The sequence below is a fragment of the Perca flavescens genome, chromosome 4 (assembly GCF_004354835.1).
Source record: "Perca flavescens isolate YP-PL-M2 chromosome 4, PFLA_1.0, whole genome shotgun sequence".
Taxonomy (NCBI): domain Eukaryota; kingdom Metazoa; phylum Chordata; class Actinopteri; order Perciformes; family Percidae; genus Perca; species Perca flavescens.
The window spans coordinates 33,414,466-33,440,725 of record NC_041334.1 but is presented as its reverse complement, the minus strand read 5'-3'; the positions used below and the strand labels follow the sequence as shown (position 1 = coordinate 33,440,725).

The window sequence follows — 26,260 nt, the reverse complement described above, 5'->3', positions numbered from 1 at the left end:
TCTCTCTCTCTCTCTCTCTCTCACACACACACACACACACACACATCCTTCAACAAAAATAGATGTACAGGTATAGTACCATACCGTTGTGACAGCCCAGAAAATTAATGTGTGGAACAATTGCTTTGCACTATGCTTCTGTTGATGTACAGAAAGATGTCTGACACCAGTGGCACACAAAAGACTTACTAGACATGCCATGTAAAAATCCTGCGCTGAATTTAAACAGATTAACACTTTTGGAATATGTGAGATTTTGGGATGTCCTCCAATTTCTCAAGACAGTTTAGTCAGCGATGAAGGAAACTATTCAGTTCTGCAATAACATTATTTCAATTCAGAGGGATTTAAATTCCCCCCCAACTTTATAGTACGGTTATTTCTATGATGCCAGAACGACTCATTCAACAACTGATGATGTTCCCAACTACAGTGGCACAATTGGCATCTAAAAAATACCTGCACATACCCACACGTTTGTATGCACATGGTCACACACACACACACACACACACACACAGGTAGGGGGCTGTATGAGGCATATAGTAGGTAAAGCACACAGGGTGAGAGGGAATACAGTGTGTAGCACAGAACGCTCTTGACTTGGGTGTGTATATTTTTTTATAACTAAATAAGGATGTCATGCTTGTGCACATGAATTAAAATTTTCAGTACAGTACATTTGATGATTCGTATAGATTCAAAGTGTCAACACAATAATGACAAAATTAAAGAAAAGATATAAAGCATCATTGAGTACCCCCCCCTCCCAGCATTGATTATAGTAACCATTGTTTCATAAGAATGTCCCTTACTTTCCTGGAGCTTTATATTATTTTACACACCTATACAGTTTGATATCTGAGACAAGATTATGGTTTCCTGGTTTCCTTTTGTCCCTCATCCTCTGATAGAGGAACTGAAGAAGTCACAGCCAAATCTTTTTAGGTTCTTGTTATCCATTCAGTTGAACTTAGACCATATGAAGATAAAAGGAACATGATAAGAGCTATTTCAAAATGCTGGGCTAAGTGTGTGTTTCCAGAGAAGCCATTTTCTTTTTTCATTTGCTTATCATGTTTTCCAGTTTGGGGTTGATGAAGGAAAAGCCAGCGAATGCTGCCTGGTCCATGGAATCAATGAGGTTCTTGTCGGCGTGGGAGAGCCGCGGCTTCTCGCTCAGGAACTCTCGGTCAAAGTTGCTGCAGTCACTGGGGGATTTCTGTGGGTGGCAGTTCAGGGATTTCGGTTAGGTTAATGCAACGAAGCACAGGTAAGTAATCGGTATCCTGGATGCACGCAATCCTATTTACACAAAATGGATTTTAGGACCTACATATATTGTTCAGGAAAAAAAAAAGATAGGCTCATACCACTTTGGGCTTAAAAGGAGGGTCCAGTTCTCTTTTCTCCAGTACTGTCCAGTTGATGGTTTTGAAGAATGGATGGGCACGGACGTCTCCCACCACACCCAACCTGCGACTGGGCTCTCGCTCAAACAACTGGAATAATGATGGAGAGAAAGGAGACAGACATGTTGTATTACAGAAAGAACACAAAACAACTCCCTATAATACTATGTTGTGATATGGAGGAATGTCTGCAGTGAAATCAATTCTCTGCCTATGTGGGACAGAGTGTGCCAGTAACATATGTATCCTGTTAGGTACCAGTTCAATTAGGTTCTTGGCCTCCTTGGTTAACCACCGAGGGTAGTGAGGGGTGTCGTGCCTGATGGACTCAAACAGCTCATCCTCATCGTCACCTTGGAAAGGTGACTGACCGATCAGCATCTCGTACACCAGCACACCAAAAGACCACCAGTCCACTGAGAAGGTGTACTTCTGTCCTAGCAGGATCTGAGATGAGAGAAAGTTTCGAGTTTGTAAGGAGAACAAGGACACACACTGTCTAGATGGAAGCACTATGCTGTTCACCAGGATTGCAGAAGCCAAGTAAACATATGTAGAGCCTGTCATGCCTTCTAAATGAAGACTAGGAGGCTATAAACTAAATGAATGAAGAGATGAATGTCAAGGTGAGTAAGGGGCTTCACATTAATAATTATATATATCTATAAATATAGATATACAGTATATTCTAAACAAAATTGCAGAATTAATAGGTTTTAAGGATTTCTATGGTAAAGTGGTGGTATGAAATGTGACATCAGTCAGGCCCTGAAGCTTACCTCTGGTGCGATATAGTCTGGTGTCCCACAAAATGTGGTGGCTCTGGCGTCCCCAAACATACGCTCTTTGCACATGCCAAAGTCTGCTATCTTTATGTGTCCGTCCTTGTCCAGCATCACGTTGTCCAGCTTCAGGTCTCTGAGGAAAGACACAGGAATGTACAACCAGTTCCACTACAGTATATTCTGTCTGAAGTACTGTAGTAGAAAATCCAAAAAGACATTCAGTTCAATCCTCAATGGAAGTAACAGGTTAAATATAGAGATTGCAGACACCAGTACAGAGGGATCTTACCTGTAGACAACTCCTTTTGAGTGGAGGAACTGCAGTCCTACGATTATCTCAGCAGCATAGAATCTGAAGATTGAAATGTGCAAAACAACCATTAAACACATTATTTACTGGTTCAAGTTACATATCCTCCATTGTGGAAAATGGCAGTTGCTGTATTACTCATAGTTCTTTAAGTGGTGTCCCAGTGTACTTACGTGGCTCTGTTGAGATCGAAGCGGCCTTTGTCTTGGATGTGGAACATCAAGTCGCCTCCATTCAGGTACTCCATTACAAAGAAGAGGTGCTCCTGTGCAAACGACACATTATTGTCAGCTCACTGTCGCAGACAAATGAGACATGCAGTGTGTGTGTGTGTGTGTGTGAGAGAAGGGATTCAGATAAGAGGGGACTAGGAGTGTGGGTCTTTATCAACAACTGGGAATTGTCACTCTTATCGCTGCTGCCCGGGTTGATTCCCTAACAGATAACATGCTTTTATATGTTTTACTAGTAGAAATGTGCAGGATATGTATCCTTACTCTAGACTGGAATGTGGAGTAGAGGTGTGTGAGGAAGGGGTTCTCCCAGGCGAGGGCCAAGACTCTCTTCTCCACCATGGTGCACTCCACATCGTCTTCCATGAGAACGACATCCTTCTTCAGAACCTTCACAGCAAAGTACTGGCCCTGCCCTTTCAGCTCTGCCAGCAGCACCTGGGGTGTCAAAGCCACTTAGAGTGAGTACTTCATCAGTGTGCTCACATCAGTTTCATGGAGTGCAATCATAGCAAAATCAAATCAAAACAAGGTTATTTATATCTCCCTTTGTTTCGGTGTTCCTACATGCTTAATCTCAATGTACCTCCGGGAGGACACTAGATGTTTGATCTCACTGAAATGCACTGCCACCAGGCTACATTGGATAATAAATGAACATTCAATCCCCTGCTTCTGTTTTTCTCAAACAGGTTGTACTTGATTTGGGTGGGTCATGTCTTTGTCAAATGTTGCCTGGCATCTATAGTGATGGATGAATAATTAGGCTCGCTTCTCATCTGAAAACCATCTCCCACTCTAACATCGATGTGAGGGAACATTGTACAGTAACAGTCAGTGAGTGGTTGTATTGATCTAGTAAACCTAGTTTATCAAAAATGAAGTAAACTACAGATGAGGTGGTAATTAATTTATTATAAAATAAAATAAATAAAATATGGTTTAAGGAAAGGATGGTGATTACTAAGACATGATAGCATGATAAGAATCTTCCTCTTGATGATGATCATTTCATGCTAAATTTGGAAAAGGATTTAAAGATGGGGACCGTAGGGCCTACCTTGCCAAAGCTGCCTTTTCCCAGCACCTTGTGGAATACCAGGTGGTTCATGCTGAGGCGTACCTGGGGAACTGTAGCTGCAGCTGGGGTTGGGCTCACGCCCTCATCTGCTATAAATACACATTTACACACAGAGTAAATACATATGGAAACCTGAATGCAAAGATACATGCAAACTCATTCAAAGAGTTACGATTTGAGAACGTGAATAAAGTTAAACAGACTATCAGCAACATTACTGTTTCTATTTTACCTTTAATGATAAAGCTTGATTTAAATCAAACAACTCTGTACTATGGTGTGCACTACAAAGATCTTACCACTAGGGTCTGCTGTTGCATTACTGATTTCTTGATAGATCCCAATATCTGCTTTATTGGAGTCATCAGACTTCTTCATAGATTTCTAGGGATAAAAAAAAGTTTGCTAAAATATTCTTGACATTGTACATCGACAATAACTTTCTTCTTTATTTATTTTAACACTGACAGGCATAAAATGTACACACAGTCTACATAAACTAAAATAAACATTACAGTTTGTTAAAGTACAAACCTGGCTGATTTGAGACAGAGCCTCTGCCAGTAGTTTCTGGTTAATTCCACACAGATTGGCCACTTTCTTCTGACAGTAACTGTGTACGTTCATGGCACAGTCTGGTCAGAGGTGTGAAATTAGATTGGTCAAGTGAAAAAAAGGGAATACAATGAAAGAGAAAAATGTCAGCGGTATGGAAGGAGGCAGGAGAAAGGCAGACCTTACCTTCACATTTAAGGCCCTGTTTGTAGAGACCCCAGAGCAGACTGCCACAGTGGTCACAGAAAGTGGGGCTCTTATAGTTATGTTGTTTGAAGCGATGCGGCATATCAATCTTGAAGCGCTCTTTCTGGAACTAAAAAGACAGAGAGATCCATTAAACCCACAGAAAGCTGCCATATGATAATTAAAATAGAATAATGTGGGACTATATGTTTTGCCAGTTTTAGTTGCTTTTGAGACGCAAGTAAAAATCTAAATGAAGTTCCACAGCCAATACTTAAATATGGAAACTTATATCAATGTTGTGTGTAAAGTTAAATGTGTATTAAGTTGTACTGAAGAATTGACTCATGATTTACATTGTTTTGAGTAAGTAAAAATATATTGACCAAATTAACGATTAATGGACTACTTCCTACAAGTGCATAAGTCACATGCCATAAAGTAAAGCTGGAGAGAAGTCATTATTGAACTATAGCTGGGGAAAGTAATAAAAATGTATTCAGTTCATCATCAGTATCAGATCTGAGGTGAGGTTTGGCACTGATGTTGGAGAACATTAACTTTGCTTACCACAGTTTCACGACTGTTGGTCGCTGACCCAGTGCACCTGCCGATGATTTTGTCGATACATTTCTTGTGGATTGCCGCATTGCATTCTGGGTAAAATAAATAAATACTGTGTTAACTGTAAAGAATACAAAAGGATAAATACTGTATGTGATAAAAATGCAGAGACCAGTTAATGAGACACTTACGTCTGCACTTGTAACCTTGCTTGTTCAGGCCCCTGTATGGGAGAAAAGGAATGTCATTAAATCCCTGTAATGGGTGAGATGAAGCAAAACAAAGGATTTTCCTCAGTCATAACTAAGAATAATATGACTGCCGATATTAGAGCAATATATCCAGGATGATTGTCAACACTAGGATTGTGGTTATGACAGTGATACACTGTAGCTGGCATGCAGATACTTTGCAGCAGTAAAGCAAACATTTACTGTTTTCTTTATGCAACAGCTACTGTACCAAACTATATCTGTACTGTCCGCAAACCCCTCCAAAGTATTATGCAAGTACAAAAACAAGCATGTGAAAAGCATGCAAGACCTGCTACTAGAGTTGACAGCTCAATGACTCATGGCTTTAATTTGTTATCAGCATAACTGGAAAATATCTTTCACATGTTCAATCATAAGATTGAAACTTGACCACAGAATCACACACTTATGCACCTACTAAAGAAAACATTAGATTTCCTCCTGGCTGTCTCTAAAGTGGATAGACAATAGGGACAGACCAATAATCGGCCCGTTTTTTTGGCAGTTTGCAGATTATCTGTTTCAGCATTTTATATGCCTGATAACCAATAAAGTTAATTCATTAAAAAGTGTGCTACTTTGGCTACAGCTCTGAGTCTGTCCCTTTGCTTTGGTTTCACTCACCACTAAGTCTGATTTAAAGTCCCGCCCACTACACTATCTGACTTACTATCGTTTACTGGGTATTCTAATTTATTAAATTTTTGCTTAAAGCATTTAAACAGTTTTGTGTTGGAGTTTGTAACATTCCAAAATCTTAATTTTGACTTAAAGATTTACCTTTTCACTGTAAATGCATATCAGTTCCAAATATCGTTTGTCAGTTTCATTAACTACTAATAATCAGTATTGGTCCTAAAAAAAAAAAAAAACAGTATCAGCCGATCCCTAATAGACAATACTGGAGTTTGGGCAATAGGAGGAGGAGGCTCCCATGTTAGTGCTGCTGACATAGTTGGAACATAACATGGCAGCTTTGTGGGATTTCCCCAGACAGTGACTCATTCCTACAAAAGCAGTCCTACTGTTGATGTTACCATTACATGTTCCCAGACTGCTCCATTTAGAAAACCTAGAACCGCTACTAATTGGTCTTTTATTAAGCACCCATGGGGGGCTGGACCTTGCTTATTGGACAACTGATGTTTTTGTCTCATTTGGTACGCAAAGAACATACAGTGGGTTACAGCATAAATGGTCTGGAATTATCAAAGCTGTGTCAGTGGCATCTTAATAAAAACACAATGCTGATAATAATATTAATAATAATAATAATAATAATAATAATAATAATAATAATAATAATAATAATAATAATAATAGCTGCTTCTGGATAAGTCATGCCCAGACAGAGTAGCATTGGCAATTACTAATATTTCTCCCTGGAATGCAGCAGATACTCAAAACATATTAAAGGGTCAAAGTAAAACAAGTAATTGATGTGCTAACCATCTTACAAAAACATAATAGTGACAGCTGTTATGTAACCAAGGGCAGATTGGCATCTCACCAGACGAACTCTCTGCAGACAGAGCAGAAAGTGGGCGTGCCGAAGAAGGTGGCGGTGAACTCATGGTTCTTGATAAAGTGAACCTTGGGCTGCTTAAAAGCTCCTCTCCTCCTGTTGAGGGTCGTGACTCCATCCTCAGGAGAAACCTTCACTGATGGCTGACACGACGCTGAGTGGAGAGATCAATATACAAATCAGACTACTGTATTTCTATTCTATTCAAAATGTGTCTGTCAAGCAGCTTTAAAGTGCAGTACTATCCAAATAAACTTTTATTGATTTCCAAAGAAAAAGAAAAATGGTTTTAGGGGGCAGTTCAAAAAAGGAGTAGCCTTAAAGAGACAATTGATAGACAGGGAAAAGTGGGAAGAGTGATGAGGTGGGCGAGATAAACTAATTTCCTCTCTGCCATTCTACTGACAGATGTTTATGTTTGGACAGCGCTTCAGTGAGTTGAGCCAAGAGAGTGGGAGTGGGAGAGAGGCCAAGGGAAAGAAGATAGACAGGGGAGGCAGACAAAGTTGAGGGCTGTTCACACATGCCTAAAAATACTCCGGGCTGCTTTTCAGGAAACCTGTAGAGTTTGTAGGAGGGAGCTGATGGAGTATGGAGCACTTTCATAACGAGCAGACACACCCTCTCATGACCCTCTCCAACCCTGAACAGTGAACCCCTGACTGTGCTACTCCCACACAGAAATTCCCCCTGAACAGAACCAGTTTGTTAATCTCACTCGATCCCACTCCATGTTGGCAGACAGAAGTGACTACCATAGACTGGGTTCCCTGTCTGGGGTGGTGAGCCAACAGCTGTACATATAGTACTAACCGCCAGTACAGCTCTGCTTAAATTCTGCTGTTTTTGAAAGCAGATAATGATAGTAATAGGATTTTGAAGTTACCAATGGTGGATCAGTTGTGCTGCTATTCAATATCTTTAAGTGTCCTTGTCATACCCAATGACTCAATGTTTCCCCTTTATTCCTGACAGGACAGACCATTAAGATCTGAAACTCTTCTTTGAAACACATAACAAAAAGCATAACATAAAAAATAAGAATGTTTTCTTATCATAAATATCAATATAGGCCTAATATACTGTATGTACTTGTTTAACCCTAGTCCAAATAAACACATTTGTACACTGTATCAAGACAAATTGACATTAACACTTCTTGTTACATGTGCTATGCCATATAAATATATATTCATTGTTGTGTTCAGTATCTTAGCTACTTATTCAAAGTATCGCCAGCCCTGAGGCTAAATTCCTACATGGCCTTGGAGGATCGTTACAATGCATTGGCTATATTGCCAATGCTGTAGTCAGCTGACAAACTTCCTTCTTTTAGTCCACAATAACGAACGTTTAATTTTTGTGTGTAGAAAGTGCAAAGAACACAGATGCACACACCAGATGAGGAATCCTTTCCGCCAGTAGAGGGCATTACATCCACACTGAAGGAGAGGAAAATAGAGGGGGCAGGGGATATTTCCTCAGCTATGGGCAGCTAACTATCTTCTTTCATACACTTCACCAGTCCCTGGTGGTCTAGTGGTTAGGATTCGGCGCTCTCACCGCCGCGGCCCGGGTTCGATTCCCGGTCAGGGAACGCTGTTTTATAGGCCATGTAAACATGTTTACACTTCACTGAGTGATGGGTTCCTACAATGACCATCTGTGCTGTTCTTACTAGTTTGAACTGGATTGGGCTCAGTTAGAAAAAGGTAATGTGATGTCACATATTTCCAATCAGGATTTAGCTATATTTAAATCTAAATGGGATGACATTTGTGGGGTTGCTTGTTTAATTTGCTAGGCCGATTTATCGATTGTTAGGTTCGGTTGTTATTCTGATCCAACCACACACACACGGTCCTGATAATGCAGATTATACTTTTGAGTGATAAACTCTTAACAAATAATATCTAAAAATTTTTTTTTTTTTTATTTAGTGTCATGGATATGACAAAAAAAAAAAAATACCAAAGGTTTAAAACCAGATTTCCAGGCAGGGACATTAAGATGCAGCAGTTTTACCTGCATCAGTGTCCTCCAGGAAGAACTGTACAGCCATCTGGACCTTCCCTGAAGGATGCATGTCCAACCAGAACTCAGCACGGTTGCTGGTCTTGGACTTCTTACAGCGTTCTGCCAGTACAGACACTCCCACTGTGGCCTTGGCCAATGGCTCCTCAGCGCTCTGCATGAGGACCACTTCTATGACACGTCCCTCGTAAATGTGAGCATCAAAAGTGGACTTCCAGGCTGGATACATGGTGGGCTTCCTCTGGACCAAGGTCTTTCCTCGCTCTGTTAAAGAAGATTTGGATCATTATTGGGAACACAATGCAGAGCAAAGGAGTGACTAGTGCCTGGAGTTGGTAGAGAGTTTAGTGGTGGATTTTTGAGCCCAGCAGATGGTGGATGTTAAGACATTATAAAAAGTCTGGTCTCCTTACTAACTGCGCCACTCCCCTATCTAGATAAAATGATGACTGCATATATGTGTGTGTCTATGTGTGTGTGTACATACCTGTGTTGACAGACTCCTTCATCTTGATGGCGCAGATGGGAGGATCAGACAGAGGAGGCAGAACGCCAATGTCATAAGCATTGAAGGTGATACGCAGGAAGGGTGCCATGGTGACCACTCACCTAAGCCTCTAAAAACAAAGACATAGACTCACAGTTAGAACATCTCACACAAACACACAGTAGGGTCAAAGGACAGAGGGTGTCATTGGCTGAACAAATTGTAAAGCCTCTTGAGGCATATTTGTGATTTCGGGCCATATAAAAAAATTGACTTAACACGCACGCACAAACCCACACACGCATGCATGCATGCCTACTTATTCATCTTGTACTTGGATTGCTTAAGTTCTGCACTTAAAACAAGAAGGAAGAGAGCCTGTGGCTAACAGTGTCATCAGAACTACAGAGGAAGTAGAAGTTTCAACTCACGACCTAACTTTGAAAACTAACTGCCAGTAATGAGGGCCAAAGAAAAAGAAGAGTGTATCATTCCCTTATCCTGCTCTCATGTGCACAGTTTGGTATAAACAGAGAGAAAGAGAAAATCAAAACGATCACATTTCCAAGACAAAAAGATAGTCCCAGTGTTGGGGGAAAAAGACAAACAGGGAAAAACTTCTGCAGTGAAGTCTCTTTGCTGTGCTGTTTTCACATTGTTTACTGTGGGAATTCTTTGCAACACAAATTAAATCCTGGTTGTCTATTCCTTATTCTCAATACCAAGTGTCTCTACTTGGTCGGCTGTATACATTTAGTTCTGTGTCCATTCTTTAAAGGACTTTTGTAGTACTACATCGTAAGAAAAGTCCTGTTTTTAGTTAGATTTGAGTATTTCCTTTTTCTGTTGGTACAGAGGTATAGGCTGAAGCTCTAGGGACCGTTGTTAACTGAATGGTTGGCCAAAATGCTCTCCATTATATTGCTCTATTTTGTTGGACCTCACTGTTCAGGTATCAGGGTTTTCTGTATTTCGGACTAACGTCTTTGCAAAAAAGAATTCCAGCTTTTGTATCTATAACTGCTATGGATGTTTCTGAGACAATCTAGAGTACGATCAAAAGTATGAAACTGAAACAAACCACAGCTTGCAAGTGTCCACCCGCTTGCTTCACTTAAGCTGAATTGCTCCACTGACAGATTTGTACAGCACTACTTTCCAAGAGTTTTCTACACTTCCTCTTCCTGCTTCTTGTGGGGTTTAAGCAACAGTTTTACCAGGGTCATTCTTAATCTGCCAGACTGACCTGATCCCTTCAATACATCACAATAATTATAAAGTAGTGTGGCGGAGTCTCTGTATAAAGCAGTATAAAGTGTTAATGAATATCTTCCACAAATATGTAATTATGTATGGAAATGGTGTGACAAACATGCACACTTATTTTGTTTCTTGACCTAGTGCAGCACTGCCTATTTTTTCTTCACAAGAAAAACCCTATTTAGTCATATCTCTGTGGCAGGCAAAATGACAGCAACCAAATAGTGCTTAATAACATTTATCATATCTAATGATCCCAAAGTATCATGTAAGATACAGTCAGTTTAAAGATTTTTTTTTTTTTGAAGAAGCAGTCATTATCAGTATGACACCACAGAGCAAACTATAAGGTGCCAGAAGGACAAACACTTTTCCCACAGCTATGGGACACAGTGTTCAGTAAATCAGTCTTAAATACTAAACTGTCTTACCGTGAAAACAATAGTAGAAACTAGTTCCATTTCAGTTCAAGGGGCTGTGTTATAACAGATTATAAACTGTGACATTTTGTAAATGCAGGGGGCAGCCAGTCAAGCCGCATGTTAGATCTGTACCTGAAGGAACTGTACAAACACTGAACCTTTCATGTTATTGTGGTTGTTCCACACCAAAGAGTTACACATAAGCTACGTAACATCACGCACTAGAGCCCCAGAGGGCCTACATCCTAATTCCCAAAGCAGCAATAAAATCCCACAGAATTCCTCCACACAGCACTTTGTGTGAGCTTTTAAGTTCCTTGATTTCTTGTAGCTTTATTTAGTCTCTTGCACAATTACCATAATCTTGGCTTAATAGTCATTTCAGAGATATGGCACTGATTTAAGGCCTCTCATTTTACTACAAAATGATATTTAGGTTCTCTATGAAATGACATTTCATTACAGTAGTTCCTAAAAGCAAAATGCACAGATAAATCTCCTTCTCTTAAGTGAGTATGCATATGAACATTAAACTCCTGGACAGGAATGTACCGTAGACTCCCTGTGTCTGCTTTTATAATTATTCATTCATAATGTGACAAGTTTTGTTTGTTTTCCTTTTTACATTGCTGAATGTCATGCTCAGGTCCTGACTGAACTGGTGTGGCTGTGATATATGTACATGTATGCTGCCCAGCCTAAAACGGTAGAATAGAGCCAATTTTGAACTAAGTGACACTCGAAATGCTGAATTATAGAGAGAGAAAGCATTAGGTTCTTACGAATTTTCCTATTGCAGCTAAAAGGTTTTGGAACTGGAAATCTGGATTCTAATTCTCAGCTTTTTTTTTTATTTTAAATCGCTATGTGGAGCTACTTAGCAGTACAAGAGGTTACAGTACCCACACCGAGCAGGTCTCAGGTATGACTGTGTCCGAGCAAGCCTCTTAACCCCCAACTGCTCCAAAAGTCAGAGGTTACTCAGTAGCCAGCAAATAGGTGAAGACATGTCAACAGTCAAATTTAATTTAAAGTTAACTGGCTACCAGAATGGCATGTGAACAAAGTCTTTGACTTATATTTTTGCGAGTGACTGACGGTAAATTAGTAACCGCTGGTTGTTGAGAAGAAACGCACACGCATTTCCAAATGTTAGCTAGTGAAATCAACATACATCAACTACAGACAGATCATTTTCTAATTCAATGACTTTGAGGAAACTGAAGCACCTGAAAGAAACACAGTACATGCTCCAACATCTCCACACAAAAAGGCCTTCAGCCAGTTGATTCAAACAAGGACCTTTGTGTTCTGTTGCGACAGAGCTTACCACAGAGCCATCATACCACCCTGTATTTTTCCAAAATCACAAATCTCTGCCCAGGTTTAATTGGTGTCAAGAAGGACGATACAAAATAAAAAAAATAGGAAAATAGGACCAACACCAAAGAGGACCATGCTATCACTAAGATTAAGTGAATACATTGTTTTCACTTTAAAACAATGTCTTTATAAAAAACAAAGCACATTAAAAAAAGCAGACAAGTTACAAGATGATTAGTATACAAAATAAAAGGCATACATAGGCTACATACAGTATTAAATGTAAAAAAATTCGTAATTAAAGACTTTCATAATAATATGGATTCATAAAAAGCACCTAGTCGTGTAGATTGATTGTATTGGGAAAAATATATGGTAATACGCAATGCATGTTAGCTAGGCTACATTCCTAGCCTGGCTCCGCCCTCCTACATACTTCCACTCAATTTTCATTTTCCTTCAGTACGTCGTCTGGGTTTGCGGCATATTCACGGGTTTTCTCCGGCCAATCTTTACCTGTCCAATCAGCGAACAGAGAGAGTGGCTGAGAACGATGACGTTGCGCGCTAGTTTGAGTTGTAGTTCAGTAATGGCCGCGGAGAAAGATGCGAGCGAAGCCATTCGGTCCGTTGTGGCAACGCTACTGAATATCCAGAAGTTAAAGCCCAAGCAAGAACAATCTTTTCTGAGTTTTGTTTGTGGCCATGATGTTGTGGCCCTCCTTCGGGAAAAGTTTGATTTTCCAGCTAGCTCTGTTAGTGGTGAAGGAGTTGGCTAAAGCTAACGCTAGCGATGCTAAGCCGAAGTCAGGACCAAATGTTAGCGATGGCAGATCCAGAGTGGCTCTGGGCAGATCCAATAATTTTAAACTTCAACAGAGTACCCGCCTTCAAGGAAGTTAACACTTGTCAATGGAGAGTGGCCAGGCTCGCTGTACAAATGGAATGTACCAGAGTCTGGTAAGACCAGGCTACTACATCCCTACATCTCTTAGCCAATTATATTTTGGATATTGTGCATTTTCAGGAGAACGACACATCTCTGTTGCTGCTGCTGAAGGCTTTGACTGACCCTGCGAGCCTGTCAGGAATCTAAAGACTCCTAAACAAGCGGCTGTTTCTGGGTGAGGAGGGTTGAGAAACTATTAGAGTTCTCATAATACTGCCCATGCAAGCTCACATACATACATACATACAGACACCCACACACATACAAAAACAATATTAAAGGAAAGTTATGTCAGATGTGAAATACATACTAAGACATACTTTTTATGTACACAGGCATTGCTAGTAGAAAAGAGCCTTGTTTCCCTAGAGAGAGTGGAAAAAATGAGCACATGCAATTGGGGAAGATGTGTGTAGAGGAAAGAGCAAAAGGGAGGGATAGAAAAAAAGACAGACACCACACTGGAAGGCAGGGCATGTGGACATGATAGACAACCAGATTTGCCTTTACTAGGTCCAGCCACAATGAAGTCGACTTCCAGCAAGATGGATATTGTTTATGTGTGCGGCCTTAAGGAGCTTTTTAGCTACTCTAAAGTTAAGTCTTCAGCTTTTCGCCTCGACTGGAAGGACTGTCAAGTACCAGTAAACCGCCTGCCTGTAGTGTATGGGTTAAATTTGTTCAACTTTATTTATAAACTATACACTAACAGGAAGAAGGTACAGTATGTACAGAAATAGCAAAAATATGACAACACCAAGATGTAAGTAACTACAACATGTAATTATAAACCCCTTGACTCAAAATCCCTGTCACCCATCATATCAGCACTGAGAAGTTTTAGGAAGTATTAGGGCTGGGCAATATGGCCAAAACCTTCTATCCCGATTTATACCAAAGATTTTCTAATAAGGGAAGAAGTTCCACTCTCTCGATACTTCCGGCTTCTGAACTGGTTGCAATGCCATATAGGGGGCGCTCACAGGTGAGTGCAGAATGAATGGGACTCTATGGAGCTATACCCCTCAAAATCCACTTTTCTCAGGATATCATTTTTTGTCTTGTAATTTGAATGTTGCATTTGAAAGGGGAGGCTAAGAAAATACACACTGCTGGTTGTTCAATTTTTTTTAAAAGTGGCTTTTTTGTTCTAAAAAGCCTTTTAAAATGTCAATGACGTCATACACATCGTACGGCCGAGATACTGCTTTACGGCAAGCTCTGAGACGCTTCCTTTGTTCTCTCGGGAACTGACAACACAGCTGACAGGTTAGGCTCTCCCGGTTAATACACATACTATAAAGAGGTTTGCTAATGTTTTAAAGACCACGCCAAAATATTCACTCTGACATTCTGGTTCTGCTTCAAAATGCCGTCAAGCAGGATCTCTGATCGTAATCAGTCCTTCACTTACCAATCAGCATCAACAAGTGGCTGAACTGTGTTACGGCTATATATGCAGGACGGCATTATGTTCATTTTATACTAAAATTCTTTATAAAATACTAGAATAATAATAGAAAATACTCTACTACTACTTTTCATTTGTCAAGTATTTAATTCACAAGAGTATAAAAATAGGCTTTACTATATGGTTATTTCATGTAGAGTATTTATTTATTGAATTACCAGAAAACATGCTATCATCAATTATCATTCTCGAGACCTTGCCTTTATCAGGACAGAGGTTTTTATCCATATCACACAGCCAGCCCTATTTTCTGAAATCCTTTCTTTTTTTCTGATCATAGAATCTAGTATAAAATAAGTAGATTAATATTCAACCAGGAAAATAACCTTTAGTTGTAACAACGTGAAACCAATATTCCATTACATTGCATGCATTACAACACAATACTGGAGACAGATGCGTGACTGTCTACAATACAGCATCAAAGTCATGCCCAGCAAGGAACACGTCAAAGATTATTAGAGATGTCATTCAGTGGAAGAAGTGATCAAGCAAGCAGGTCTAGCAGGTTGGGGAGCTTTTGTATGTCAACCTTTAGTTGGCAGGAATGAACGAGGATGGATTCAATTACACAGAGAGCAACAACAACCGAATGCCCTTCCTTCCTACACCATCTTGAATTCTGCTACTAGCAGAGTTGAATTGGAAATCCACAGATCAATGAGAGAGATTATATTATTGATATAGAGTAATAATCCCTATATGGAAATTATTCTCATTTGTCAGCCTTAGAGCTGCCTGCAGTACAGAAAGGGATTCAGTCTTGTTCAAAAATACATTTTTCAACATTGTTAATGTTTGACAGCATTGATGAACAGTTAACCCTTACCCCAAATAGGCTACCCTTTGCCAAATAATTACAAGGAAGGTTTGTTTACATCAAAAGGAGCATGTGTTGCGGCTACACTGTTCACCCATTATGGATGTAAATCCATTATGGATGAACAGTGTAGAACTTAGAAGCTTTTAAAACCTTTTTTATACTATACACAGTCCCTCAATTTTAGGACAATCCAGCAGAACATTAAACATGTTGGCCTACCAAGGTAACCATTTAGTTTATATGTACTGTAGAAGACTTTCAGGACTAAAGGCAACATGTACCTTTTTCACAGCAAACATTTTGACGTGTCATAGCAGGAAACACACAGGTGTAACAAATAGCAATAATGACGACTCAGTTACAGTAAGTGTTATGGAGCTAAATCAGGGCCAAATGTTTTGTTCATTTGAAAAAAATATATATAGTTGAAAAAATAAAGCTTGAAATTGAAAATTTAAGTTTTGGTCAAAACTTGGAAAAAATAAAACCATGTATTCAAACTTAAAATAAGTGTACCAATTTTTCTTTCAGTTTGAATAAAATATAGATTAAATTCTGGAATTATTTTGAATAAATTATAAATTTTCATTTTTCACTTTAATATTTGTTTTCAGTTCCACATTTCATGTTTTCAGATTCAAAACTTATTTTTTTTTACGCCTTCAAATCTTTTTTTTTTTTCGTTTCAAATCTTTTTTTTTTTTTTAGTTTTCAGATCTGTTTTTCACTTTTAGATAATTTTTTTTTTCGGTTTCAGACTTTTGGCCCTGATTTTGCGTGGGGGCGTGGCTTCAACTCAGGGGCGTGGTATTATGAGTGACAGCCTAACAACGAAGGCAGAAGACTCCTCCGTCATGTTGACTTCAGGAAATGGTGTTACTGTGAGAACTATGACTGAATGCTTTCTATCCACTATATACATGTGATGTTTACTTAATAAACTGATGCAAGTGACAAAGTTCCATTTAAAAAATTGTATTGGACAACACATGGTACCAATTACACTATAAGAGCAATAAACTGATTGTGCAGTTCGGCAGGAACAATGACTTCTCCCACTTCCATGTATGACATTGAATGTAGCACCACAGTATTCACTCGGCAGTCAGCATAGCGTCCGCTCCGCCAAGGCAACCTGCTGGCGCAGCCCACAGGTAAGACATGTGAAAGATATTATCCTTTTGAATAGATACTTTGGGACATTATCCCGCAGTGGCATTAACACATAAAGGGAAAATAGGTGGACAGCTGGAAATGAAGCATCGCTAGCACAAAAGTTAGCATTAACTAACGTTAGCTTCACACTAGCTGGTGTTTTTACACCAATTTTAGTGTCCAGCTCAAGTTTTTGACTTTAACGTGTAGTGGTCTTTGTTAACCTCTGTTTGTCAGAATGACCATAACTCGACAGTGGCTGCCTGCAGCCGTACAATATATAAAACATATAATATAAAAATGTAAATGGTCTACATATAATGTAAAACATTATAGATAACTAACATTGCTAGTGTTACCTTTTCATGGTTCGTTTAAACAACATAACTTGTCCTGGTCCGCTTTGTTAATCAATCAATCAATCAAAGCTTTTATTACGGACACACACGGTCCAGAAAACAGACAGTAAGACATACAAATACAAAAAGACAAGTTAGTGTATTCTGATACTTAAGTTAGGCTGTGGTAGAAGCCTTCAAAGTTTGCCCACTTGGCATATTTTGTAAGGCATAACTGTCATGCTGTTACATGTAACGTTATAGTGTAAAACGTAATTTATCAGGCCAGAGCATTAATGTAAAGTCATATTTGTCTACTCTATAAAAGGAGACCTTCTTCACTGCAGCCAGTGTCAAGTTATGGTCATTCTGACAAACCGAGGTTAACAAAGACCAATACACGTTAAAGTAAAAAAACTTGAGCTGGACACTGAAATTAGTGTAAAAACACCAGCTAGTGTGAAGCTAACGTTAGTTAATGCTAACTTTAGTGCTAGCGATGCTTGATTGCCAGCTTTGTCCAGCTGTCCACCTATTTTCCTTTTATGTGTTAATCACAAAAAAAAAAATGCCACTGAGGGGATAACGTCGCAAAAGTATCTATTCAAAAATGCTAATATCTTTCACATGTCCTACCTGTGGGCTGGTGCCAGTGAATACTGTGGTGCTATAAGTCATACATGGAAGTGGGAGAAGTCATTGTTCCTGCTGAACTGCACAATCTGGCACAGTTTATTGCTCTTATAATGTAATTGGTACCATTTGTTGTCCAAAACATTTTTTTAAATGGAACTTTGTCACTGGCATCAGTTTAAGTAAAAATCACATGTATATAGTGGATAGAAAGCATTCAGTCATAGTTCTCACAGTAACACCATTCCCTGAAGTCAACATGAAAGAGGAGTCTTCTGCCTTCTTTGATAGGCTGTCACTCATAAAGCCACGCCCCCCACGCCAAATCAGGGCCAAAAGTCTCAAACCGAAAAAAAAATATCTGAAAGTGAAAAACAGATCTGAAACCGAAAAAAAAAGATTTGAAGCCGTAAAAAAAGATTTTGAAGCCGTAAAAAAAATAACTTTTGAATCTGAAAACATGAAATGTGGAACTGAAAACAAATATAAAAGTGAAAAATGAAAATTTATAATTTATTCAAAATAATTCCAGAATTTAATCTATATTTTATTCAAACCGAAAGAAAAATTGGTACACTTATTTTTAGTTCAAATACATGGTTTTATTTTTTCCAAGTTTTGACCAAAACTTAAATTTTCAATTTCAAGCTTTATTTTTTCAACTATATATATTTTTTTTGAATGAACAAAACATTTGGCCCCGATTTAGCTCCATAAAGTGTCATCAAATTAGAGATGGTCTGATACCAGTATCAGTATCGGCTCCGATATTGCCTAAAACGCTGGTATCGGTACTGGAGTTTAAGCACCAATCCGATACCACGTAATAAAGCCCTAAAGAAAATCTACGTTAAGGTAGTTTATTTATTTTCTTTTTCCGTTATAACTGACTGTCAAACTGGAGAATAAAAGAAAGTTCTACGCCATTCATTGTTTGTATTTGTTCATGTTTTACAAAGAGTTTAACCTGAGCCAGACCGACAACAAAGATAGAATTAATATCACATCCATACAGTGATATTGGTATACAATTGTTAAAACATAATAAAATATATGACACACTGGTATCGGATCCGTACTCGGTATCGGCCGATCCGCAAGTTCGGGGATCAGGAAGCAAAATTTTTTTATCGATTTGATATCGATTTTTGATTCAAAAAACAATTCTCGATTAAAAAAAAAACAAAAAAAACAATTCACAGTATGTAGTTACTTTTCCCATGTGATTGCAGTAGACATGCAATAAAAAAAAAAATTATAATACATATAAGAATTCTATGAATCAATTTTAAATTGCGATACGAATGTGAATGTTAATACACATACTATAAAGAGGTTTGCTAATGTTTTAAAGACCACGCCAAAATATTCACTCTGACATTCTGGTTCTGCTTCAAAATGCCGTCAAGCAGGATCTCTGATCGTAATCAGTCCTTCACTTACCAATCAGCATCAACAAGTGGCTGAACTGTGTTACGGCTATATATGCAGGACGGCATTATGTTCATTTTATACTAAAATTCTTTATAAAATACTAGAATAATAATAGAAAATACTCTACTACTACTTTTCATTTGTCAAGTATTTAATTCACAAGAGTATAAAAATAGGCTTTACTATATGGTTATTTCATGTAGAGTATTTATTTATTGAATTACCAGAAAACATGCTATCATCAATTATCATTCTCGAGACCTTGCCTTTATCAGGACAGAGGTTTTTATCCATATCACACAGCCAGCCCTATTTTCTGAAATCCTTTCTTTTTTTCTGATCATAGAATCTAGTATAAAATAAGTAGATTAATATTCAACCAGGAAAATAACCTTTAGTTGTAACAACGTGAAACCAATATTCCATTACATTGCATGCATTACAACACAATACTGGAGACAGATGCGTGACTGTCTACAATACAGCATCAAAGTCATGCCCAGCAAGGAACACGTCAAAGATTATTAGAGATGTCATTCAGTGGAAGAAGTGATCAAGCAAGCAGGTCTAGCAGGTTGGGGAGCTTTTGTATGTCAACCTTTAGTTGGCAGGAATGAACGAGGATGGATTCAATTACACAGAGAGCAACAACAACCGAATGCCCTTCCTTCCTACACCATCTTGAATTCTGCTACTAGCAGAGTTGAATTGGAAATCCACAGATCAATGAGAGAGATTACATTATTGATATAGAGTAATAATCCCTATATGGAAATTATTCTTATTTGTCAGCCTTAGAGCTGCCTGCAGTACAGAAAGGGATTCAGTCTTGTTCAAAAATACATTTTTCAACATTGTTAATGTTTGACAGCATTGATGAACAGTTAACCCTTACCCCAAATAGGCTACCCTTTGCCAAATAATTACAAGGAAGGTTTGTTTACATCAAAAGGAGCATGTGTTGCGGCTACACTGTTCACCCATTATGGATGTAAATCCATTATGGATGAACAGTGTAGAACTTAGAAGCTTTTAAAACCTTTTTTATACTATACACAGTCCCTCAATTTTAGGACAATCCAGCAGAACATTAAACATGTTGGCCTACCAAGGTAACCATTTAGTTTATATGTACTGTAGAAGACTTTCAGGACTAAAGGCAACATGTACCTTTTTCACAGCAAACATTTTGACGTGTCATAGCAGGAAACACACAGGTGTAACAAATAGCAATAATGACGACTCAGTTACAGTAAGTGTCATCAAATTAGAGATGGTCTGATACCAGTATCAGTATCGGCTCCGATATTGCCTAAAACGCTGGTATCGGTACTGGAGTTTAAGCACCAATCCGATACCACGTAATAAAGCCCTAAAGAAAATCTACGTTAAGGTAGTTTATTTATTTTCTTTTTCCGTTATAACTGACTGTCAAACTGGAGAATAAAAGAAAGTTCTACGCCATTCATTGTTTGTATTTGTTCATGTTTTACAAAGAGTTTAACCTGAGCCAGACCGACAACAAAGATAGAATTAATATCACATCCATACAGTGATATTGGTATACAATTGTTAAAACATAATAAAATATATGACACACTGGTATCGGATCCGTACTCGGTATCGGCCGATCCGCAAGTTCGGGGATCAGGAAGCAAAATTTTTTTATCGATTTGATATCGATTTTTGATTCAAAAAAACAATTCTCGATTAAAAAAAAAACAAAAAAAACAATTCACAGTATGTAGTTACTTTTCCCATGTGATTGCAGTAGACATGCAATAAAAAAAAAAATTATAATACATATAAGAATTCTATGAATCAATTTTAAATTGCGATACGAATGTGAATAGATTTTTTTGCACACCCCTAGCAGCCACTATTAATGTTGTCAGTTACACCTATTAATGTTCTACTGTGACATGTCAACATGTCTAAAACTAGCCTGACAGGATGCTAAATAAAGCTAGAAGATAAAAAGTATGACGCAGGTAACAGATCAACCTGTTCTGACAATTTCAGTCATGCAAACAACATACAATGTGAAGAAAGAAAATGCACCCTGTGCTTGCACCCCGTGATCAAAACACCTTTGATCACACGTTTAAGATGTACACAAACTTTGGTTTCTTTGTCCTACCACTTTGTGTTCCTTTTACGGTTACTTCAAGAGACTGTGCTGTCAACACACAATGTCAGAGAAAGAAAGGTGGCGTGCAAGTCTGAATGAAGAGACCCAGAAGAGCCTGGCTGGATGGAGCTGGGCCAGGCAATGACCTGGCAAATTAGAGCTGAACAAACACGCTCCACACATTTATAATGTACCTGAACCAGCATGGTGAGAGTCAGCCAGGCCACACTCGCACCTGAAGCTCTGTGTGTAAACATCTATTGCATCATTAACTGCTCTTTATGGCAGCTCAAAGAAAAACAATCCCTCCACATTGGAAATGAAACCGTAATCATGGAAAAGGTTTGTTCCTAACAGTGATAGCACGGTTGATTGCAGTTGTCTGATGGAACATTGGTTTTCTAGCTTCACATACATAAACTAGAAAGCACACCGAGTTAGTACTAGGGCTGCTCCCTCTTAGTCGATTAGTAGACTAATCGGTCGTTTTGGTCTTAGTCAACTTAGATTTCTTTAGTCGATTAGTCACGTTTTACGCTTTTTCCATGCTGAATGACTTATTTCCAAGAAACGTATGAGCACATCTCTGGTAAACACAATAATTAAATTGGTGCTTTTGCATGACTCGTTGCGGAGAAACTCAGATTTACAGATCTGCCGATTAAATCAACTAATCGATACGATTGAACGAGTGTTAGTCGACTTAAGAATTTCTTCAATTGAGCACAGCCCTAGATAGTACATACTGTACCTCTATCAAGTCTGAACAAACCTCAAAATGTACCATTCTTCAGAGGTTTTCTAACACCCAAATGGACCTTTTTCACAGCAGACATTTTGACTTGTCATAGCAGGAAAAGCACAGCTGACATTGATAACCTTAACGATGGCTCAATTCCATCAAGTGTCCCAGTAAGATATTTCAGTGAGTCAGCATGCACAATACCAGGACCTCTCCTAAGTGGAATGCAGCCATGATTAATGGTTTAATACCAGGACCTCTCCAAAGTGGAATGCAGCCATCATTAATGGTTTAATACCAGGGCCTCTCCTAAGTGGAATGCATCATTAATGGTTTTGAATACACCTGTGCTTTTCCTACTATGACATGTCAACATGTCTGCCGTAAAAAGTTCTATTCTGTGAATATTAGGGCTTATTAATCCAAAAGTCTTTCACTGAGGCATGGTGGCATGCATTATTACGATATTAAAACTGCCTTGAAAGCACATAAGCACACACACACACACACACACACACTTTAAAAGGGTAACTACCGTTTCTTTCAACCTTTTTTCCTTTGTTTTTGTGTGTAAGTGACTGATAAGCACAACAAGCTTTGAAATTGGTCCAGTATTAAGCGTGAACGCTGTAACCGGCAGCCACAGATCGGGCTGCAATGTAACCCTATGGGGCAAATATTAGGGGTGGTACGCTAGTCTCTATTGGTCTCGGTTCTCTAGTCTCGGTTCGGAGCATGTGCGTACCGCACGGTTCGTCAGTACACGGTTAATGTGCACTAACCTCTTACTGCCGTAGTGCCCACTTTCAACACCTATGTTAAAACACTTACTGGAAATGACGAGCCGGATGGGCGTGACAAACGCAACCCATGGCAGCTGATTGGACGATTGCGTCACATGGGTCTGGCTGGTCCCTAATTTCAAAACAGACTGTCATGGCGGCTCGTTCAGAATACAATCTCATATTGTACTAAAATAGTTCACCGAAACATGTTTCTGAAAACATTTTTAGCGAGAAATAGGCCGTGCAGTTGCTGAATCTGTCTTCATTTCAGATCGACAAAGGTCAGTTTAAAAGATTTTCGTCAGATTTTGAGAGACACCGAGCCGAGCGCTCCTCAAGTGGAGAGGGGTGCCGCTGCAGGTCACGCCACGTCACCTGCAGAGATGTCAGGTGGGAGAGAGGCTGCCCAGAGCTGGAGGATGCGCCAGCGTCGTTTATAGTCCGGTGTGTGGGAACATTTTGGATTTCATGTTACCTATGATGAAATAAAACAATATAGAACTGCCACTGTGTGCATGTTTTGTGCAACATGCATTCAATATGCTAATTGTAACTATATGCTGAAGTATATTCTGGAGTGTTAAAGATTAAAAGAAAAAATAACAAGAACCGTACTGAACCGAAAACCGTGACCCTAAAACCGTGATACGAACCGAACCGTGGGCTTTGTGAACCGTACCACCCCTAGGAAATATGCATCGTCAATTTGGTCCACTCAAAGTGCTATATTTGAACTGAAAGGCTTAGATTATTATTAGCATCTGGCAACATTATAGAAAGGATCCTTACAGAGATAGGCCTTTAAAAACCTATTTAAGACCGTTCTGTTTAACCAGAAACAGCTCTGAGGTCGCAAGCGCTAAACCGAACAGACTCCATTTAAAAACACAATACTTTTATCGTGTACAGAGCAAACATATTTTCACATGTAAATCGGTAAACTATGTGATTATTTCAACCAAAACTAGAGTTGTGATGGTTGGAAAAGTGGAAAGACGACCCAAAATGGCTTTTTCATAGTTTTATTTTGTTTCTGTCAACTTTGAATGAAATTAAATTATGGTTTATTTATATGGAGTCTGGTGGCTTTAGCGAACGCAATTTCGCAGATGTTTTTAGGTTTAAAAAAAGGATCTTACTCTTTAAAAGAAAGGTCGACCTCCTTAGAAATCCTTTCCATAATGTTGTCAGACACTTAGAATATTAATCTGAGCCTGTTAATGGCAAAACGAGCACTTCTGTGAACGTACAAGCTGCACAATTGGCCTATTAACTTACATTGTAGCCAGTTACATTGATGCCGACTGCAGCGATCTTGCTTAATACTGGACCAATGTCAAAGATTGTTTTTCCCATCAGTTACTTAGACACAAATACACAGGAAAATAGGGTTGGAAAAAAAAACAGTAGTTACCCTTCAATGAATTTCTGTGGAGACTGGCTTGAAAGAATCAAAGCCATCCTTTCTCTCTAACCAAGGTTAATGTCTAACACCCCACCCCCTAACCACACACACTCACAGAGGTCATATCAACAGACATATTACAGCTGTTGTCTGGGGAGACAGTAGTCTTGCATTGAGAGACCTATCTTCACAGCTCTGCGGAGGAAGGTCTGGCAACAGGAGCATATACTCATGGATAGGAGAAAAAACGGTCAGGGGTTGTTTGCATTTCTTTAAACCAATCACAATCATCTTGTGAAGTGCTAAGTTCCGGACCCAGAGAGTGTGGCTCTTTAAAATGGTCTTGGGAAGCAACTTGTTTAGGTCAAACATTTGCACCCCGCAAAAGAAAATGCCACACACAATATTGAATGAAGTTAACTGTTCACACAATACAGTAACTTGAGCTATATAAATTAGCTGCATACATGGTTAAACGTCCTTTGCTCTTACCAGTTTAACGCCGTATGTACTTTGTCCATAGCAAATCCCCACCAATCGGTCCCAAAACGCCCCAGTTAGAGAGTAAATGCCGTAAACATATTCTTTGTAAATGTTTACAACCATTCCCAAAACTAACCGAGCAGGCCTGCCTTGTTGCACAATCCAAATTTTCCTTAACCCTTGTGTTGTCCTTCGGGTCACCGGGACCCGTCCAGTTTATTCGACGTTTTGTATTGGCCTGGCGTTGAGCTTCGGGGTCGGTCCTGACCCCCCCCATTGATGAAGAAGGAGACCAGAGCTGAGGTTGCTGGTTCAAGGTCAGTCAGATGAATAACTGTTGTGATTCATGTATTCCAGTGCTACTGACAGTTATAATTTCCCTTTGTGCTTTGAATTAACCTAAGACCACGTCAACGCAAGCTGTTAATAACTGCCTAATAATTGGATGTTCACTGTGCACATGGACACAAACTTCAGTGTTGTGGCGCAATAACCTTTTTTCTTCTCTATTTTCTCTCCCTTTCTGAGTCACTGAGTATCACTGAGCACTTTGGCACGGTTTCAGACCTGCTATAAAGGCATGGAATAAATCCTGTCACTGTGTGTGTGTGTGGGAGAGTCTTTCATCCAGATGCATTAAGAGCGGTGTCCATTTCTGCCTCGCTCACAGTTCACAAAGCCTTGGTAAAGACAGACAAAATGCAGGATAGCATGATGTGAAGTGGGTGTGTGGGACAGAGAGAGAGAGAGAGAGAGAGAGAGAGAGAGAGGGAGAGAGAGGGAGAGAGAGAGGGAGAGAGAGAGAGAGAAGAGGCCAAGAGCAAGTAATGAGCCAAACTATCATCACCCGGTGCTGATTTAGCAAATTTGAACCAAACACCTGTGTTTGTTTGAGTGTCTGCCTGTGTGTGTGTGTGTGTGTGTGTGTGTGTGTGTGTGTGTGTGTGTGTGTGTGTGTGTGTGTGTGTGTGTGTGTGTGTGTGTGTGTGTGTGTGTGTGTGTGTGTATTACCTGACTAACACGGCAGGTGCAATTCCACCCTTTGGGCCCTATTTTAAATTGGCTTCAAAGCCTGGCTTACTTCCTGCTGACCATTATTGAAAACATGTGGGACAATGTAAGTACACACAATTTTTTTTTATTAATAATTAAATAATAAAAGAAATTATATATATTTATATATATATATATATATATGTATATGACATAGGTAAAGCTTTAGTGCAGAAATATTACATATTATATCTTTAATAAAATAAATCAAATTGCTCAACTGCATTGGTGTTTAATGTTGATCCATCACAAACAGCAGTGCAACTCTGACTTAAAATAAGAAATTATGATTCAAATCTGTAAATATCTCACTGAAAAAAGATAAACTAGACTGGAGGAATGTCAACTATTCCTTATCTTTAAAGTGACTATTATTGCCTCTGTTCATCACATCCCCAACCGGCATCGTCAGACACCGCCTACGAAGA

The 26,260-nt window shown here is 39.1% G+C and overlaps 1 protein-coding gene and 1 non-coding gene across 3 annotated transcripts in view; one reads left to right on the top strand and one right to left on the bottom strand.

Moving 5' to 3' along the window:
- Positions 1–896: 896 nt before the first annotated feature.
- Positions 897–26,260, bottom strand: part of LOC114553915 (protein kinase C delta type) — a 27,587-nt gene continuing 2,223 nt past the window's right edge. For both annotated transcript variants that reach the window (XM_028575371.1, XM_028575372.1), the window contains exons 2-17: positions 9,427–9,556; positions 8,931–9,203; positions 6,891–7,059; positions 5,318–5,349; positions 5,133–5,218; positions 4,563–4,692; positions 4,356–4,456; positions 4,121–4,205; positions 3,801–3,910; positions 3,005–3,178; positions 2,681–2,772; positions 2,487–2,549; positions 2,192–2,330; positions 1,671–1,859; positions 1,374–1,502; positions 897–1,222 (exon numbers count right to left, since the gene is read on the bottom strand). In XM_028575371.1, coding sequence (XP_028431172.1) covers positions 1,064–1,222; positions 1,374–1,502; positions 1,671–1,859; positions 2,192–2,330; positions 2,487–2,549; positions 2,681–2,772; positions 3,005–3,178; positions 3,801–3,910; positions 4,121–4,205; positions 4,356–4,456; positions 4,563–4,692; positions 5,133–5,218; positions 5,318–5,349; positions 6,891–7,059; positions 8,931–9,203; positions 9,427–9,535 — 2,040 coding nt within the window. In that variant the 5' untranslated portion in view covers positions 9,536–9,556 and the 3' untranslated portion in view covers positions 897–1,063. The remainder of the gene's footprint in view (positions 1,223–1,373; positions 1,503–1,670; positions 1,860–2,191; positions 2,331–2,486; positions 2,550–2,680; positions 2,773–3,004; positions 3,179–3,800; positions 3,911–4,120; positions 4,206–4,355; positions 4,457–4,562; positions 4,693–5,132; positions 5,219–5,317; positions 5,350–6,890; positions 7,060–8,930; positions 9,204–9,426; positions 9,557–26,260) is intronic.
- trnae-cuc (transfer RNA glutamic acid (anticodon CUC)) lies at positions 8,431–8,502 on the top strand. Its single transcript has one exon. It is a non-coding gene; the product is annotated as a tRNA-Glu (tRNA).